Genomic DNA, 19,776 nt, shown 5'->3' on the forward strand with positions numbered 1-19,776 from the left:
TTTATTTATCGCTCTTTTATTTATCGCACTTTAATTATTGTCATTTACTTTACGCTTTAAATTAAGTTTTATTTTTAATATTTTACATTAGGTTTTAACTGCGACTAAAGTTTTAAAATCGACAAACCAGTCATTAAATGGTAAAAACCCCTTTTATAATAATAATACTACTTATATATATTTATATATTTACAAATATAGTTTTAAAAATATAGCGTTAAACTTGGCTAGCTCCCTGTGGAACGAACCGGATTTACTAAAAACTACACTACTGTACGATTAGGTACACTGTCTATAAGTGTTGTAGCACGGTTTAGGTATATCCACTTTATAAATAAATAAATAACTTGTGTAAAATTGTATCGTTTTTAATAGTTTTTCCTAGTAAAATATAAGCTATTTCGTATACACCTCTACGCACATCAATCACCCTATAATTTTTTCAGTCTGGCACAAGGTCCTGTCTTCGACCATGCTATGCAACCACCGTTCTTACAGTTGACACCTGATTTGGTTCAAGTGACCTAATAAATTCCGATGAATTCTTAGGATTTTACGTTCAATGGTAATGAACGCAATGAAAATAGGTTTTCAGAAAACAAATCGTTTTTAATTTGATCAAAATATTTTCTCGTTCAAGCTCGAGTTTAGATATCATCGAATTTCATGAGTTTGTAATTCTCAATCTTTAAGGTCAATCTCAAGGATTGAGTAATATCAGGCTTAAAAGCTAATTTTTAATCTTTAAGGAGATTATCCTTTCTGGGGGTCTGATTCATTAGTCTTATCTAGCTAATTTGCACGGCGCCCTCTCCATTTTACGAGATAAATCATTCTCATGGTTAGGATAAATCTGACCACATGGCGACCCTGTTTGATGCTAAGGTCCATGAATTTCCTGCTGATTTTAGAGATGAATTTTCTATATTTTTTGTCAACCTACAACTGGTCTGAACGACAACTTCCTAACCTAAATCAAGAAGCGCGTGTCTTTTTCGGAAGACTTTACTTCATTTTAATGATGGAAATGATTCATCGTGTAGATCCATCTTTCTTTCAAATATATTACAGTAAATCGGGTAAAACTAATTAGTATAGTCCAAAACAAAAGTACCTACCATAATCTTGTACAAAATATGTGATATATGTTTTAAAGAACTTGATAAATTTTTCCCACACTTAGCTTTTATTTATTTTTTTCTTTGCCTTTTTATTCTCTTCTATTCCATTTTAATTGAATTCAAGCGTTTTGGGTTGTTTCTCAACTTATGTCCTTTCCGAGGTAACAATAATTTCGGTAATAAAACCTAGTTTTATTGTTCATAAATATGTATAAACATGATTTTGAGTTCATTTAACTAAAAATTTTACAAATTTTCACAAAATTTGGCAATTAAACTAAGTGTAAACCCGAGAGAATTTATAACCCCTCCCCACACTTGAAATCTTGTAATGCCCTCATTTACATGAAATCAGACTATAATTATAAATTCATGAGGGTGATTAGCGTAGAAAAATGATTAAAAATACCGAGTTTGCAAACATATTGTTTTATATCACATTTGATATTTTACGTCTTGTCGTCAAAATTAATAGCTTTTGCTGAACTTAATGCCAGTCTTTGAAAGTACGATGTTTTACCCTGTTTGTACATAACATAAAATACAAACATATATATACATAATATTTTTTTTATAAAACCTTTATTTATTAAAATAATTTAAATGAATAATTAAAAATTCTCGTTTTAAAGCGAGTGTTTTAATAAGCAAAGATTTTCGGGTTTTTTAATTTTTTGGTATACTTTAGATCAATAAAATTAAAAATAATGATAACAAAATTTTTCGCCCCGCCCTCGGGTAAAGCAATTTCGGTTCCATGACCTAGTCTTCAACTTACGATGAATTTTAGAAATTATTTTTTAAACTTAATGAAATAAAGTAAATTTTATTTTTAAATTCGCACAAAACTTAAATTTAAAAATGCATATAAATTTCATATAAAACCTATAAAACAAAAAATTTAGAATGGGGGGAAGAAAACTAGTTCTTTAGTGTCTGATAGTGGAAAAGACCAATCGGATTCCATTCTCGGAACTACACGAGAACAGAACAACTAACTCTAGACAATGTTTTCTTTTTAGAACATTTGAATCTCCCCACACTTAGGTAGCTGTGGTGTCGAAATTGTGATTAACTTCATTGTCAATCTCTCTTGGACCATATTCAACTTGCATAACTGTGACTTTTGCTTTATTGCATTGGTCAGATTCCTGTGTAATATCCACAAATTCAACTAGTTTCTCCTTTTCTTTTGGCGATAGATTGGATACTAACCGGTTACATAACTTAAAGTTCCCCTTGGTTCTAGCATCGCGAATCCGTTTAATAAGTTTCTTCATTGAACTGTTAATAACGGGGTCATTTAATTTTGTATCAACAACAGGGTTCTTTGTTATCAGGTCATCATTAGGTGTTACTTCATTTTCCCCACACTTAGGCGTTTTATTATTGTTAAGCACTACCGTTGGAGTTGGTAAAACAATATGCTTCTCATCGATCGTTTTTATTGGTTCAACGGTTTTGGTTGGTGGAGATTTAGACTTTCAACTCACAAAGGTGATCGATTTTTCATCATTACTAAGTGTCATTCTACCATTTCTTACATCAAATAACGCCCCGGTGGACGCTAAGAATGGTCGACCAAAAATTAGAGGAACGTTTGAGTCCTCTTCTATGTCAATGACAATAAATTCGACTAAAAAGTTTAAATTACCCACTTGAACGGGTAGGTTGTCAGTAATTCCAACTGGGTGCTTAATGGTTTGATCAAAGAGTCAAACACTCATTTCTGTTGGACTTAACTCACCTATTCCTAATCTCTTATATAATGAAAGAGGCATAACACTCACACTTGCACATAAATCTGCTAGTGCATCATACATGACACAATCACTAAGTAAACAAGGGACAATAAATTTACCCGGATCACCCAACCTGGGTGGAGGTTTTGGAGGATCTGTCTTCACCGGGTTTACTTTTACGGTTTTTATTTCTTGCACTTTCTTATTCTTCTTCTTCTTTCTAGATGTATCACAAACTTTATTACCTATTACTTGCACATACTCAACTCCTTTTCTTGGAAACGGGATGGGTGGTATGTATGGTGCCACCACTGGCTTTACATACTCGGGTGGTGGTGGTGTTGTAACTTCTTCATTGTTACTCACCTCTAAAACCTTCCCATCTTCTGGTGTTGGTTTTTCAGAATTTGTTGACACCATATTAACATTCTCATTCCGAGGATTTACTTCATTATTACTCGGTAGCTTTCCTTGTTCCCTCTCACTCATTATGCTAGCAAGAGTACCTACGTGTTTTTCAAGATTCAAAATGGAAGCTTGTTGAGTTCTTAATGACTGATCAAACCTCTCATTCGTTTGGGTTTGAGATGTAATAAATTGTGTTTGAGATTCCATTAGCTTTGCCATCATTTCTTCCAGATTTGGCTTTTTCTCTTCGGTTTGTTGTGATGGTTTATACAAGCCAGGTCTTTGTTGATTGAAAGTGTTGTTTTGAGTTGGTTGGTTATTCGGACCTTGTTGGTTGTACAAGTTATTGTTGGGTCCATTTGGATTGTAAAGAATGTTTTGATTTCGATTGAAGTTTGGCCTTGGCGGTTGTTAATTATTTTGATAATTATTTCCCGGCCTTTGGTTCATGTAGGAAACATTCTCACGTTGTTCCATCGTTTGCTCAATGTGACAATCTTTCATTAAGTGTGGTCCACCGCATTGCTCACAACTGATTCGTATTGCGTAAATATCTTTAGTCATCTTTTCCATCCGTCTCTCGAAAGCATCTATTTTTGCGGAAACGGAATCAAAGTCATGGCTAGAATCGGCTCTAGCCGCTTTAGATGAATGAAAAATATCTTTTTCCTGATGCCACTCATGCGAGTGGGAGGCTGTGTTATCAATAATTTTGTGAGATTCGGTTGCGGTTTTCTTCATAATGGAACCACCAGCTGCTGTGTCGATGTCTTTTCGTGTAGCAACGTCGACACCTTGGTAGAATATTTGTACTATTTGATAAGTGTCTAAACCGTGTTGAGGACATCCTCTCAACAACTTTACGAATCTTGTCCACGCCTCATATAGAGTTTCATTTGGCTTTTGCGCGAACGTAACAATTTCTCCTTAAAGTCTCACGGCTTTAGATGCCGGAAAGAATCTTTTAAGAAATTTCTCTACTAAAACATCCCATGTATCAATCGCCCCTTCTGGTAACGATTCTAACCAATCTTTGGTTTCTCCCTTTAAAGTCCAGGGAAACAACATGAGATAGATTTGTTCATCCTCAACTTCTCTGATTTTGAATAAAGTACAAATCCTATTAAAGGTTCGAAGATGTTCGTTTGGATCTTCTTTTGGCGCACCACTATATTGGCATTGATTAGTTACCATGTGTAGGATTTTTCCTTTGATTTCATAATCTGGTGCATTAACATCTGGCTTAATAATGGCGTGATCTTGGCCAGTGCATGTGGCTCCCATTCATTCTTCCATACTTTGAGGTTTCGTTACTTCCATAATTGAATTTGTTGAATCCAAATCACTAGAGGATTCTGATTTAACGGTTTGTGGTTCAGGAGGAATGATTAGTGGTTCTGGATCTTGGAATTGTCCTTGAATATCCTCCGGGTTCTCACTTGTGAAGTCGGATTCAAAAAATGGATTATCGGAAATTTGAATTGGAGTACTTGTTCGACTTGATGATGATTCTAAAGAAAAATCAATGGCGACAATGTTGGCTAAATGCCTTGATCGAGTTACAGGAGGTGAACGTATGAAAGGTGTTGAACGTTTTGCTCGGTGCATTCACTGAATATCCTATTAGTTATAAAGATAAAAATTATTTAAGTTATCAAATTAATAGACTTTTCTGATTTTACCCACGTTTCGAATAGCCAATAGATGTAGCAGGTAGCTAGGACCCTTTAAATCGGAAGCCCACAACTCGCCACTAACAAATCCAACTATTACTACGAACTAGAAAATTTGGATATCTATCAATTTAACCGCTTAAAATAATTTTTCGTCGAAATTTTTGAAGATAAAATCTATGTCCTAAAAACTAGAGCGTAGAAATGAGAAAGAAAAAGAGTGCGTCGAAAAACTTCGAAAAATAAAAGGTCAAAAAATAAGCGTCGAAACTTAAAAGCCTAAAAACTAAAAATTAAAACTTGCGTCTAAAGGATTTAAAGCTTAAAAGGAATTCTAAACGAAAAACGGCAATTACTTAAAAGGTACTAAAATATATAAACGGCGTCGTAAAATTCTAAAGCACCTAAATCTTAGTCTAAAGAAAAAGCACTTAAGGGATTTTACGGCAAAGCCTAAAAATCTAGGAATATATAAGAACTACGGTAAAAAACTAATCTTAAAACTAATTATGAACTATAAAAATACAAATTACGAATTAAACGTTTAAAATATACAATTTATAAAAAAAACAAAAAAATTGATAAAATTACTTATTTTTATAAATATATTATTTTTATATTATTATTTTATAAAAGTACTAATTTATAAATTAATTAAACTAATTAAAACTTAAAATACAAAATTAATTAAAACTAAAACTAATTAATATTTAATTAAAACCTAATCTTAATTAATTAATAATATTAATAAAACTAAAGCCCTAACTGCGTAATTAATGCTGTACTAGGTTTCAGTCTGGCAGGCTCCGCGAGTGCGGATTTTTGCTGCCCAAAGAGCTCCTCGATTGGGATGCATGTTCAGAATTCGTGCATGCCAAAATTTTCAGGTTCATTTTTTTTTTTAAATATACTTTACAAAAATATAGCGTTCTTCTGGCGCTCCCCGGCAGCGGCGCCAAAAACTTTGATGTGTGCAGCGGTGAATACGAAATAGTATTATTTTTAATATGAAATACGGCGTAATATGATACAAGTTTTATTTATTTATATAGATGGGATATACCTAAACCTTGCTACAACACTATAGGCAGTGTACCTAATCGTAGAGTAGTGTAGTTTTTAGTAAGTCCAGTTTGTTCCACAGGGAGCTAGTGATTACGTACTATATTTTTACAAAATATATATAATTATATATAGGTAGTAATATTATAAAAGGTGGGTTTTACCGTTTAATGACCGGTTTAAGCGTAAAGATAAATGACAATAATTAAAATGCGTAAAATAAATAAAATAATTAAATGACGAAATATAAAATTGCGAATAATAAAATGACAGTAAATGAAAGTACGATGAGAAATACAATAAAAGAATTATGCTTATTTAAACTTCCGTAACCATGATGTTTGACGTTTTGATTTTAATTAATTGTTACCCGGGTTCATTGTCCTTTGTCCTGGCTTATTTGAAACCTATCTGATTTTTGTCCATAATAGTCCATCGGTCAAAAATATAAAGTGCGAGTATCCTCGTCAAATTACCCTTATACCCGAAGTCAAATATTCCAACTAATTAAAGATTTAAACTGTGACGCAGTTATCACTTCTGTTAATAATTACACCAGTTATCACTGTATGTTATCCCCTGAGTGTGGTTCGGGTTTCCTGCCCGAACGCGTGTGTGTGTGCAAATGATGACTAGGCTTCGGTCCGGACTGATGCAAGCTTGCCGTTAAAAAAAAAGAGATATAGATAGAAAAGGTGTAAATATTTCGTCGAATTGCATCGCCTTTTATAGTGGGATTTGGGTCCTGGTGTGCTCCGCGAGTGCGGAGGTTTTGTGCTTCACAGCTCCGCGAGTGCGGAGCTTCTGGTTCCAGCTCATTTACTTTTGGCCACTAGCTTTTTCGACATAATATTTATATTTATATTATATTATATTCTTGTGCATAGTTGACTTGTAATTTTAGCTCCGTTGACTCGCAAGTTGTTGCTCGGTTCATGTCTCGGTTCCGAATTTTCGAACGCTTTTTCATATGCTTAGATATCTTGTCATTTGCGTTTCGCGGCTTGTACTTTTGTCATTTTTAGACATTATTCATCAATAAATTGAACCACTTGGATTGTATCTTGTACATTTGAGCTTTTTGGTCATTTGCGTCTTCAAATCGTCATTTTCTTCTTTTCACTTCGCACTTATTTATTTAAACGAATATCACTTGTAAATAGAACAACTGCAACTAAAAGCTTGTATTTCTTGAAGGATAATGCTATGAAATATATGTTCGTTTTTAGCATTATCAGTTGCGTATTGGTCGTATTGCGCACTACGAGGGATGTTTAGTGGTAAGTGTAATCCGTAAGGATTCGCTTGGATTCGGTCTTCATCGGTTCAATTGTTGACCTTATTTTAGTATGTGGTTACTTTAGCATTGTACTTGGTAATGGTACGCTAAAGGAGTTGATATCTCGGTTTGAGATTGGATGAGTTTTCCCGATTTGAGGGATCGAGTTAGTTGTAGTGCTCGGATTTGTGGATTTGATAAATCGCGGACGACGATTTAGTGTTGAAGGCGATTCATTGGGAAGAACTTGCCTAGAGGAATTGAAAGAAACGCGTGATGTTTCCATGGATGCTAAGCGTTTGTAGTAGTTTTCGGATGTTGTATGCGTTACATGTTCGAAATGCTCGCACGTGTATATTGGCAAGCGGAATAATCTTCGAGATTAAAGGTAAATGTAGCGGAAGTCGTATTGGAATATGTGTCTAAGGACCATAAAGTGTGGGTTCGTTCGGTTAAGTGGCACAGATCGCGAAGACGCGATAATGTTTAAGTGGGGGAGAGTTGTAAGACCCTGTTCCTGTTCTAGTTGAATGGGACGCCGTCCAGAATGAGGGACGCCGTCCAGCAAAGAAAGGTTGGACGCCGTCCAAGAATTAGGACGCCGTCCAACAGAACTGACAGGCCAGCTGTTAGTTTTGTTTTAAAAGGGGCGTAATTTCACTTGGGGTCGGTTTGGATCCTTCAAAGCTGACCCATTGATCATCTTATCCTCACTTTACACCCACAAACACACTCTTTTCAAACCCTAGTGAGAGAAACTCACTTTTAGTGAGAGAGAGAGAGAGCTTGATTTGGAGAAGGAGTCAAATTCTCGCCAAAGCTCGGGTTCTAAAGTAGTTTATCTCGTTCACGGCTACGTTGTGGTGGTATTGGTAAGTTCTAACTCCGAGTTTCATTGTTTGATTTGAGATTCAATGTTAGGGTTTGAGATTGATTAGTTGTGAAATCCTTTTTGATGATGAAGTGGGTTTGTGGTGACTAGTTATTCTTATCACTTGGCGGGTTTCGGGTTGGTTGACGATTTGGCCATGATTAGGCTTTGGTAATGGGTATAATCACTTGAGTTAGTGATTATGGAAGTGTTGGAACCCATTTTGGGCATTTGGTTGACTAATTTTGAAATGGGTCAAAATTAGGGTTTGGTGTCATTTTGGGCAAGACGAGTGTTTAACACTTGTGTTCGGTTTTAAGTGGCATATTAGGACTATTTTCACTTGTGTTAGTGATTATTGGTTAGTTTGGGCACGGTTTGTGCTTGGAAGTGCATTTGGGTCAAAATTGCACTAAGTATGATTTGTGTTGGGTTGTAAGTCCACTCTAATTGTGTTGTTTGTATTGTGATAATGGAATAGGTACATTCCATCGGCGAGTTGCAGATTAATTCGGTAGCATTCATCAAGGCGATAAGGTGAGTGTTAATATTCTATGTGCATATGTATGTGTAGGATGGGTGTGGGTCGGGTGAAGTGAATCTCGGCTATAGAGCTCACTTCACATATAGGTGGATTTGATGGACTTGCGTATAGGTCCAATTGGCACGGCAATGCGTTTTGGTTGACCACCTTTGGCGAGGTGCACACTTTGTGTGTACGTTATCACATGTGCTTGTGATGTGGATTATATAACCCAAATGGCGAAGGGTTGGTATTGAGTTGTGATTGGGGAAGTGGATCACGTGTGGATGTGGATTCACGATGACTCGTGTGGTTCGGTTATCTTATAGAAGTGGATCACGTGTGGATGCGGATTCACGATGACTCGTGTAGTTCGGTCATCTTATTGAGGTAGTGATCTCGTGTGGTTGCGGATTTACTAAGGCTCGTGTAGTTCGGCCAACCTTGATGTTGTTGTGATATTGAAGATAGTAGTCTCGTGTGGTTACGGATTTACTAAGGCTCGTGTAGTTCGGCCAATCTTCATTGTGGTAATTGACATTTGGTTTGGGGTTAAGGGGTTAACCTTGGCGTTTTACACTTTATTGTTACATATATATATATCGTCGTATTATTGTGATGTAGCTAACCCTCCGGCCGTAGCTTGTTGGAGTTGTTCACATCGCCGTTGGTGAACTTACTTGTTGACTTCTTAGCTTATTGTATAGCGCTCGTACGGTATGCTTAGTTAGTTTGCCTTATACTTGGATGCCCCGGTATGCGTTATTTGATTATTTGTGTGGCGTGTTCATTTTATGCATATATATGTATGTAGTATATTCTCACTCACTAAGCGTTAGCTTACCCTCTCGTTGTTTACATTTTTATAGATTTGCGCGGAGGCGGTGGCTCGGGTAAGTGCGGGGCTAGTGGACGTGCGTAGCTTGCTTTAGAAGACTTGCTTTTGGATTCGATTAGGATTGGGCAGTGTATCCCCAATCACCATGCTCGGTTTATTTTTTGTATTAAAACTAAAATGGGTCGAAATGGTCGCTTGTCGTAATATGGGTTGATGTGGGCCCGGTAATGTAACCTCGGTTTTTATTATGGAAAACTCTTAGTTTAATTATTATTAACATATTGTGAAAGTGTTTTCGTTTAAAAGTGTCGGGAAGCGAGTTTTTCGCCCGCGTAACTTTGACAAACTTGGCAGAATATTTTAGTACATTTGGACGCCGTCCAAAAGCCTTGGACGCCATCCTGTCTCTCAGATCTGGACGCCGTCCAGATAATTGGACGCCGTCCAGATGCACTGTGTGACAAAAAATTTTTTAAGGCGTGTTTTTGGTCGGATAACGGGTTGGGTCATTACAGTAGTGCACTGGCTAAACTACGATACCTAGTGGGATTGGCAACAGGTTTATCAAGAGAAGCACTGATTTTGCCTTAAGAATCAACTGGAGTCAAAACGGGATTACAATCGGCCAAACCTGCTCGATATATTATGTCAATGGCGTATGCATGTTGATTTAAAAACAAACCATCCTTATTTCGGGTAACCGTGATTCCCAAAAAAGAACTAAGCGGCCCGAGATCTTTCATGGCAAATTCCTTTTCAAAAAGAGATATGAGACGTTTGCGAAGCGAATCAGTTGAGGTGGTAAGTACAATGTCATCCAAATAAAGAAGGAGATAGGCAACCTGTGACCCATTGTGATATGTGAACAAGGAGTGATCACATTGGCTATGTTTGAAACCAATAGTAGCTGCAAAATCCGCAAAATGTTGGTACCAGGCCCGGGGAGCCTGCTTTAAACCATATAAAGATCGCTGTAAAAGACAAACGTGATTAGGACAACGAGGATCTCGAAAACCAACAGGTTGATACATATAGACTGTTTCCTTTAGATGTCCATGTAAAAACGCATTTCTGGCGTCTAATTGATGAATCGGCCATGATTTGGATGTTGAAATACTTAAAACCATGCGAATAGTAGCGGGTTTCACAACCGGGCTAAAAGTTTCATGAAAATCAATACCTAGTTGTTGAGAACGTACATCACCAACAAGTCTCGCCTTGTATCGTTCAAACTCACCATTCGAATTAAAATTATGCCGAAAAATCCACATTGACCTCATTACATGCATACGAGATTCACGAGGAACAAGAATCCATGTCTTATTATCAATCAAAGCTTTATATTTGCCATACATAGCGTGTTGCCAATTCGGGCCAGAAAGAGCAATTTTTGGGTTAGTGGGAATAGGAGAAATAGAGGTGGTAGAAGAGATATTTAGTGGAGCTTTTGTTTTGAAAATGCCATGCATAGAGCGTATGGTCATTGTCCGAGGAGGTGAGGATGACAATAGAGGAGAGGAGTGGAAATCTGATGTACGAGAATGACCAGAGGGTGGATCAGGAGATGTATGAGATTGAGTGGAGTCGATAGAATTGTTAGAAGGTGGCGTTGAGATTGGAGTTGGTGGACTTGAACATGAATCGGAATTTGGCCGAAGGTCACGAGATGGGCCAGTGGATGGAGTGAAAGTAGACCAGAAGCTTGATGTATCAGAAGAAGTGATGTTGGCCCGAGTTGGGGATGATGTTGGGCTGTTGGTATGTGTTGGGCCGGGTGTATGGACTGAGTCTTGAGATGACGAAGTGGAGGAAGTAGGTTGAGTATTTTGTGGACTGGGAGAATTTGAGGGAAAGGTTATATGATCAGGAAGAAATAGAGGATGAAAAATAGAATGGAGAAACTTATAGGATTCAGGAGAGGATTCATGAGTTGTGGCAAAGGGAAAAGTCGATTCGTCAAAGATGACATGTCGGGAGATAATAATTTTGTGAGAGGAAAGATCATAGCATTTGTATCCCTGATGGTTAGAAGGATAACCCAAGAAAACACATGGAAGGGAGCGTGGTTGGAGTTTATTTAGTTGTGTTGAGGGAATTAGTGGGTAGCAAAGACACCCGAAGACTTTGAGGTGTTCATATGAAGGTGTACGTTGGTAAAGTAATTGTGTAGGGGATTGGTGTTGTAGGTTTTTGTGAGGGAGAATGTTTAAAATATAGGTAGCCATAGAAAGTGCATGTTGCCAAATTTCCGGTAGAAATTTGGAGTGGGCAAGGAGAGTCCGAATGATGTTGTTGATGGCTCGAATTTTCCTCTCTGCTTTTCCATTTTGAGAGGATGTGTATGGACAAGAGAAACGAAATACCATGCCATGTTTATTGCAAAATTCATGAAACTTTGTATTATTGTATTCCGTACCGTTATCGCACTGAAAAGTTTTGATACGTGATTGAAATTGTGTAGCGATATGAGAATGGAATTTTTGAATATAGTGTACACATTTGATTTTTGGCTAAGAGAATATGTCCATAAGTAATTAGTAAAATCATCCAATAACAACAAGTAGTATTTATGACCTTCATTAGTTAGTACGGGTGAGGTCCAAAGATCACTATGAATGATATCAAAAGGTGCAAAAGTGGAGGAAGAAGATGCATAAAATGGCAATTTTTCTTGTTTACCAAAAACACAAGATTGACAAAGTTTATTGCTAATATTCGAATTACAAGAAATCTAACGTTTATTGCTAAGATTTTTTAAAATAGTAGGGCCCGGATGTCCGAGTATATAATGCCATAAATCAGAAGAAACTGCGGAGAAGGTAGAGTGATTTGTGAGATGTTGTTGGAGTAGAGATGCATTGAATGGATATAAGTCGCCTGAGCTATTACATCATAGGATTGGTGTCCCCTTCGGAAAATCCTTCAAAGTGAAACCAAAAGGATCAAATTCAACAGAAACACAATTGTCAGTAGATAGCTTACGTACAGAAATAAGATTTTTGATAAGACGTGGAGCAAAAAGTACATTAGATAAATAAAGAGGACGTGTAAGGGATGGAAGATATGAATGGCCCGAACCATGTATGGGAATATTGTTCCCATTACCGACAGTAATGTGACGCGGTAGTTATGATTGAGAATAAGATAGGAGCTTACCTTGTGAACCTGTCATGTGAGAAGTATCACCCGTGTCCATGTACCAGTTGTTGTCCGGAGGGTTGAGACTCATCGTGTACATTGCCAACTCGATGTCCATTGGTGTGGAGTTAATAGACTGAGCATATGCACTTTGAGGTCGTGGACCTAAAATACCCTGTGTTGTGTTGTGGGTGATTACCGAAAGCAGGCCTGGCTCAAGGTTGTGTAGGATGTGGACAAGGTGGTGGATTAAAATAATTGGACTGTTGACTTGTTGGAGCCATGTAAGTGGGCTGACGGGCCCAAGTAGAATGGGGATAGTAATAATTGTGCCCCAAATAAGAAATATTAGGGCTGAAACGATCCCTTCCCCTGTACAGACCCCCTCGTCCACGATTGGAAAATCCTCAATTATTACCACGACCTCTACCACGATACTGATTCCCGTTCGTACGATTGTGAGTTGGCGATTGTGAGGATGGAGGTGCAGCGGTGACGAGAGCCGTCTCTGTGGAGGTTGTGATTGATTGTGATTGGGAGGTTTGTTGCAGCTTTCAATTTTCTTCTAGGATGAGTGCAGAACAAGCAGCGTAGAAGGTAGGAAGAGGTGTTGTGTATGACAATTTGGATGCGATGGTGTCATAGTTATCATTGAGGCCAGCAATCAATTGTAAAACAATTCGATCGTCTTCAAGAGCAGGCCCAACATTGGCGAGCTGGTCGGCAATCAATTTAATCTCGTTGCAATATGCCGAGATATTAGGGAATTGATCAAGGCGAGTGTTCGCGAATTTGTGATGAAGGTGAACAGTTCTGGTGTTGCGATTGTCTTGGAAGATTGATTGAAGGCGTGTCCATGCTTGTGCAGCAGTGGTGTTCGGTTTAAGAATGGCACCTAAGAGTTCTGGAGAAATTGCACCATATATCCATTGAAATACAATGGAATCCAGTCGATTCCAGTCTTCAGAAGGAGTTTCGGTGTTTGTGGTTACAGTAGATGTTGTTTCAGTGGTAGATGGGGTTTTGGGGATTATATGGTCGATTACATTGAAGGCTCGACAGTGTATTTTGAATAACTCAACCCATGACACATATTTGCTGTTATCCATGTCTAGAATTATGGGGATGAAGTTTTTGATATTATTAACTGTTATGGTTGGGTGAAATTTTGTAGTATCGGCCATTGCTGAAGAAGGTGAAAGAGGTATGTTGATAGATGAACGACAGAGAAGATGAAAAAAAAGGGATTGAAGATTGACGGAGAAAAAAAGAAAGGATCGACAGAATTATTTAATCTGATACCATGATAGAGTTTAAACTCTCGAATGAATTCATTGATACAATTTGGTCCCCATTATATACAGAGGTAATCATCTATCTATGGTAATTAGATTGCCTTTATTTTAGGCTCTATATTTTACAAGATAAATACCATATACAGCTAATTGACAGTAAAGTCGTGACTTGTTTGACAAGGTCTATTAAACCCAAATTGTAGTCGGGCCAACATTCAAACACACTACATTGTCATCCTTGGTGTAACATTTCCATGATACTTCTTTGTATTTGAATCCAGAAAATAAAAATTATTGAATGGATCCCACTTTTAGAAAGGACCAACTTGGGGAATAAAAACAAACCACATTGACGAGTAAAGTTATACAATGCGGAGTAACAATTATGGTGGTGGTTGGGGATTATTATTATTGCATTAAATTAATACTAATTCTAACTTGTTGAAGTCCAAGTCAATGGCACCAGTTATATACCATTGCAAATCAATCACTAATTTCCACATATCTATAAAAGCTATATGCTGAATTCTCATATTTCTGTCTTGCATTCTATTCTATTTCTTTACATAACAATTATTATACAAAATAATATAATATAATAATTAGTAGCACTACAAAATACTTCACTCAAAGTCTCAAGTATCTGGCAAGATAATTAAATGCCAATACTTTGCTAACATATAGTACATATCTTGGATCAGTTTTCCTAATAAAGATCCCATTTTATCATTAATTATGAGTGAAAACGGCGATTTTCTGAAATACCAAAAGCTTGTGGGTACACTGGAGAGTTACCAAGACATTCCAAGAGATTTGATTAGTTCCCTGTGGGATTTCAGCCTAACAATATACCGTACAGAAGATGAAAACAAGTACAGCAAACCAATGCCATGGATCGGGATATATATCGCGTTAGCTTCTCTGTTTATCATGCTTGCAGTGGTGGCTGATTTATTACATGCTTTGAAAAACAAAAAACTATGGTTTCCATGTAAATATTTTACACTCAATGCTGCTTCTCTCACAGTGATGGCTGTTGCAATGAAGCTACCTGTGGATCTAACTACTCTAATGCCAGGTATTGTAGACCAATATGCTAAGCTCGGAAGCTTGTCTTTTATGTGCACAATGATGGCTAACTTGTTGCCTTCACTAGCAACCATGGACAACAATGAACTTGTCACAAACATCATAGCTTTAGGTATTCTAGTTATCACTGTCGTTGTGAATGTCTGCATTGAGATAACAACAGGAGTTGTTCTCCCCCCCGAAGTTGAAGATTTTATTGCTCAACGATTTGAATGCATCAAGATATCAGCAATCATTTATTTGGTTATGTTACTCATGTTGCTAATAATACACATATCTTCGGCTTTAACGATTGTAAAGTCCAAACAACAATTAGAATCGAAATACCAAACACGTCACGAAACAGCTCTCAAGGGCCAAGGAATATTTGCAGTTGTGAAGCTAAAGGAGCATGTTAAAAAATACTGGATTATGGCAGGAACTGGAAGCCCTCAATTCATGACAGTTTGCTCTGCTACAACTTCAGCTTCCGGGGTAATATGTGCTTCAACCACCATCCTACACGTTCTTATGATGATTCGGTATATTAGATATACAAACTTGGGCTATAAATCATATTATACAAGGGACAATCAGTCAGATTATAGGTGGTCAACATTAGTAATTTTCGTAACACAATTTATCACAGTCCTACTTGGTACAATTGCACCAGTTTCAAGATGTTTTGTGAACTTGAGCTTCGAGTTTTCCATTAAATGGATTTGGAACCATATTAAGGTCTTTAAAGTTGAGAGCTATTGGACTCAGAAGTTGTGTGATTGGAAACAGAGTAGCATACCGTTCTTTTCTAGAAATCGCAATATCAAGATCATCACTAAGAATCTAAAAATCCTGATTCTCAACTTTTGTATAATATTTCAGAAGATAGTCGTGGTGACATGCAAAACGATAGCGATGATACCAACTTTCATTGTAATTTGTGTCTTGTGTTGTAAATCTTGTAAAAAGTGCTTAAAGGCAATATTTAGTGATTCGGATATTGTGTTAGGTAATACGGCTAGTCAGCAGGGTACAAGCATAGATCTTAGCCATTTTGTTATAAAATTTCAAGATGATACGGAGCTTACTACGACAACATTCAACCATATTTTGAACTCAATGGACATCTTAATCAAGAAGTCGGAAAAGCAACAACCGTATAACCTCTTGAAGCTACTAAAGAGACCTAATGGTTTTGAAGGTGTTGAAAGTTTTGATAAGCATGATGTTACAGGTTTACTTACAAAAGAACCCCATAATAGTTGGACCTTACCCGTGGTAACCTTGACGTGCATCGCTATTTCTCTTCCCACCATCCCAAAGAACAGAGTTGATAGATTGTTGCTAAGTGTAAGTGAAGGTCTTGTATACGTTAGGCTTGTGGAAAAAGTACTCAATGGTATGGATGAATACTTATGCATTCAAAAAGCGGCTGAAATGTTGTGGTTAGAAGTCGAAGATTCTCATAAGTGGTTAGGAAATAAGCTTCACAAGCTACCTCGTCAAGTAAATACAGCAAGACAAATATTGCAATGGTTCAAAGATACAGCAAAAAAAGTGGTAGATGAGGTAAACAGTAGGGATCTTGAAAGCGCAAAAGCTAATTCCATACAAAAGTCTATTTGTGCCAACTCGATGTATCGGATCACTGAAACAATGTTGCTTTCATACCACACCAACATTGACCAGGTTTGTGAAGAGGAACTATTTGAGAAATTATCATGGTTGGTCTCTGACATATTGGCCGCTTGTTTGACCAACTTACCTCAAGTCATAATAACTAAATGCCATGAAAGTGCAATTGAGAAGAGGGAGGCGAGTGTCACTGATGTAGTCAAACTCCTTGGTACGACTGAAAAGATAATCATCAGCCTTCAAGAACGTGAACTTCCAAACTTGAATCAAGATGAGTTTCCTTTTATTGACAAGTGGCGTGCTAAATTAATGCATACCTCTCCTTAATAACCAAATCGGTACAACCAATGAGGTAAGTTCATTTAGTTTTCAGTGATTTGTATCCTCTTTTTGTGTGAAACTATTTCATTTGTTAGTTAACTCTTCTCTTGATTTTATTTAATATTTGTTAAAATACTTAAACTTGTATCGCAGAATCAAGCTATTTAATTATCGAAGACAACAAGTTCCTTAAAGATCCAGAATGAGAGGCTCGGCTCAAGAATTCTGCTCAATGATCATTAATAACGTATGTTAAGTTTTGGTTTCTAGCTCATTTGTAATATGTAAAGTTGTTCATGTGGCGTAGTCTTTGTTTCTCATCGTATTTACTCATGTCTAATACTTTATTTCTTGTTATGTGGTGGATTATAATTTAGCATAAGACAATATATCGTTTCTAGTGTGATCCAATTGAGGTGTGTTTCAATGCAATTACTTGTATACTAGCTGTTTTTCTTATTTAATTTTTTTTTTGGAACAACAAATACACACTCTTTTTGTCCACGACATGACTCAAACTTACAACCTCAAGGTTGATGAGTTTCCCTTGATACTGCTTTGCCAAAAGCTCTTTGATTGTATACTAGCTGATTTGATGTGTCCCTAATGAATTTACACTGTTTTTAATCTTGGAAATCTCACCCAAGTTCCGAAAGTTTGTTCAGTATCCATACAACTCTAAGACTTTGAACTTCAAATGCATCATAACAATTAATGAATAAGAACATGCATGGGAAAAATATTACGTAAGAAGTATCCATATTTCCGGCATGTCCTCCTGAATATTATGAATTAGTTACATTTTCTTTGATTTATCACTTTCGCTGCAAGATCCTGATCAGAAACTACCAGAGTGTTGGGAAAACTTTGATACAAAGGGAGATTAAATGCAGAATTTCAAACCTTCGATGGTATTGCCAACATCAATGCGATTTGAGAAAACATCAATGCGATTTGAGAAGGTCTCTGGAGGTTTTTCCAACCTTCGATGGTACCGCCAACATTGTCGCGAATTGGGTTTCCAACTAACGCTTGTGTGGGTGACAAATGAAAGCATTCGATGCCGATATCGCCGTTCAAAAAAAAGTGTGTTATCTTTTTTGTTTTGCATCCTTGCAATGGCAGCTAGCAAGGGCGGAGCCAGGATTTGTGGTCTTGTACATGGTTTGTACAATAGAATAGAAAGTTATGGTTTCCATGTGACTATTTTAGTATCCGTTATGGATACTGTATCACAATTAGGTGGATACAATGAGGGTTCACGAATGATATGGCTGGCATTTTCCCGAGCTTGCAAAGATTGCCAGTTGAGGTGGCGTTTACGACCCATTTACTTGTGAATGGGTGAAGCCGTGAAGGTGTCTTTTTTAGTTGTATTTTTATTTGAAAAAATAGTTTACCTAAAAGAGTCAAACGAGTGGAAGTCTTTAATTGATGCAAACAACCTTCTAATTTGTTTAATATGATAAGATACTCTAATTGTAATATTAGTATTTCTGTAGCCGAAACTAAAGTACTCATGTAATTATTAATTATTAATTATTACTTTTATAAAACAAATAATAAATAGAAGATGGAAAAAAGGTTTAGTGGATTAGCAAGATCTGGTTCAGTTTAACTCAGTATCCAACTAGTATATTTTGACACCTTTAAGTATATTTGTTTAATGCACATATGCCTTGCAGCCATTGTGTATCTTCTTACCAAATTGTGATTGGTTTGCTGTGCAGACTTACAATGCAGCAACTGACTGTTCTTGGACGATTTGAAGTTTGAAGCTGAGGCTAAAGAAGAACAGATGGTCGATCCAGTTATTAATGGTAAAAAGAAAGACCAAAAGAAGAAGAAAAATAAAATCTGTTGCTTCAGATAATGAAGTAGCAGATGAAGACGGATCAAGAAAGAGAGCACTTAATATTTTTTACACCAGTTGCTTCACATGAAGGAACCCCGCAAACGCAATATAATCTTCACCGCAGTGGCAAGTTTATGTAGGGACCCGTGGGGTTACGGGACACCGTTGGTTTAAAAATTTTTAGTAGAAAATACTCTGTAAATTATATAGGACACCACTAAATTTAAATGCATGACCCCATATATTTTTTAAATCTATTATTTTCTTTTAAATTGTATATATGACACCACTAAATTATACTAATCGGACCTCATATATTTGTCAAATTTATAACTTTTTTGAAGTTAAACTATCATTAAAATAACATTCTAATATAATTAGTAGTGAAAAAAATTCCAGACCCCGTTGACTTATAATCCAGGAATCGCTACTGCTTCAACGCGATATAGACTTCGGCCTAACGATACTCACAGTAGCAGCATGAGGAGCATCACCAACACCCTTTGAAGAACTAGCCGAAACGATGTAAGGTGATTTAACTGGGGAAATAGCCACATAGTACATACACTAGTTGCGCCTTTCATTAAAGACCCGAATTGAATTCTGGAGACCGCTTGTGACGCCCCGTACAAAATTTACGTGTACGGATCATCAACAACAGGATCATTACAAGGTCAAACACTATATGCTGTTTTAAAATAAGTTTGCATTCATAAAACGAAGTGACGTCTTAACCAACATTAAAAATTTAACATACGATAGTGTGCTTCTACGAATAGAAGACAATAATAATAGTACGTGACCCATAGGTCGTTACAAATTCATTGTTTCAAAAGTAACATAGTTTGAATGCAAAGTAAATGTTTCATGCGGAGACATCTCTAAAAGCAGCGGGAGTCTACAGCAAGACTAGTACAGCGAAAGCAACCAAACTCTAAGCACCTGAG

General features: G+C 36.8%; 1 protein-coding gene across 2 annotated transcripts; it reads left to right on the forward strand.

The window, feature by feature from the left end:
• The first annotated feature begins 13,883 nt into the window (after window positions 1-13,883).
• Window positions 13,884-16,999, forward strand: LOC139866752 (uncharacterized). 2 transcript variants are annotated; one of them, XM_071855045.1, is made up of 2 exons: window positions 13,884-14,021; window positions 14,790-16,999. In XM_071855045.1, the coding sequence occupies exons 1-2, from the start codon at window positions 13,981-13,983 to the stop codon at window positions 16,978-16,980; spliced, it is 2,232 nt and encodes a 743-aa protein (XP_071711146.1). In that variant the 5' UTR covers window positions 13,884-13,980; the 3' UTR covers window positions 16,981-16,999. The 2 variants fall into 2 exon arrangements, with proteins under 2 accessions (XP_071711146.1, XP_071711152.1); XM_071855051.1 differs by having other exon boundaries at window positions 13,900-14,021; window positions 15,029-16,999.
• The last annotated feature ends 2,777 nt before the right edge of the window (window positions 17,000-19,776 follow it).

This window comes from Rutidosis leptorrhynchoides, chromosome 1, assembly GCF_046630445.1.
Source record: "Rutidosis leptorrhynchoides isolate AG116_Rl617_1_P2 chromosome 1, CSIRO_AGI_Rlap_v1, whole genome shotgun sequence".
In the NCBI taxonomy this organism is placed as follows: Eukaryota; Viridiplantae; Streptophyta; class Magnoliopsida; order Asterales; family Asteraceae; genus Rutidosis; species Rutidosis leptorrhynchoides.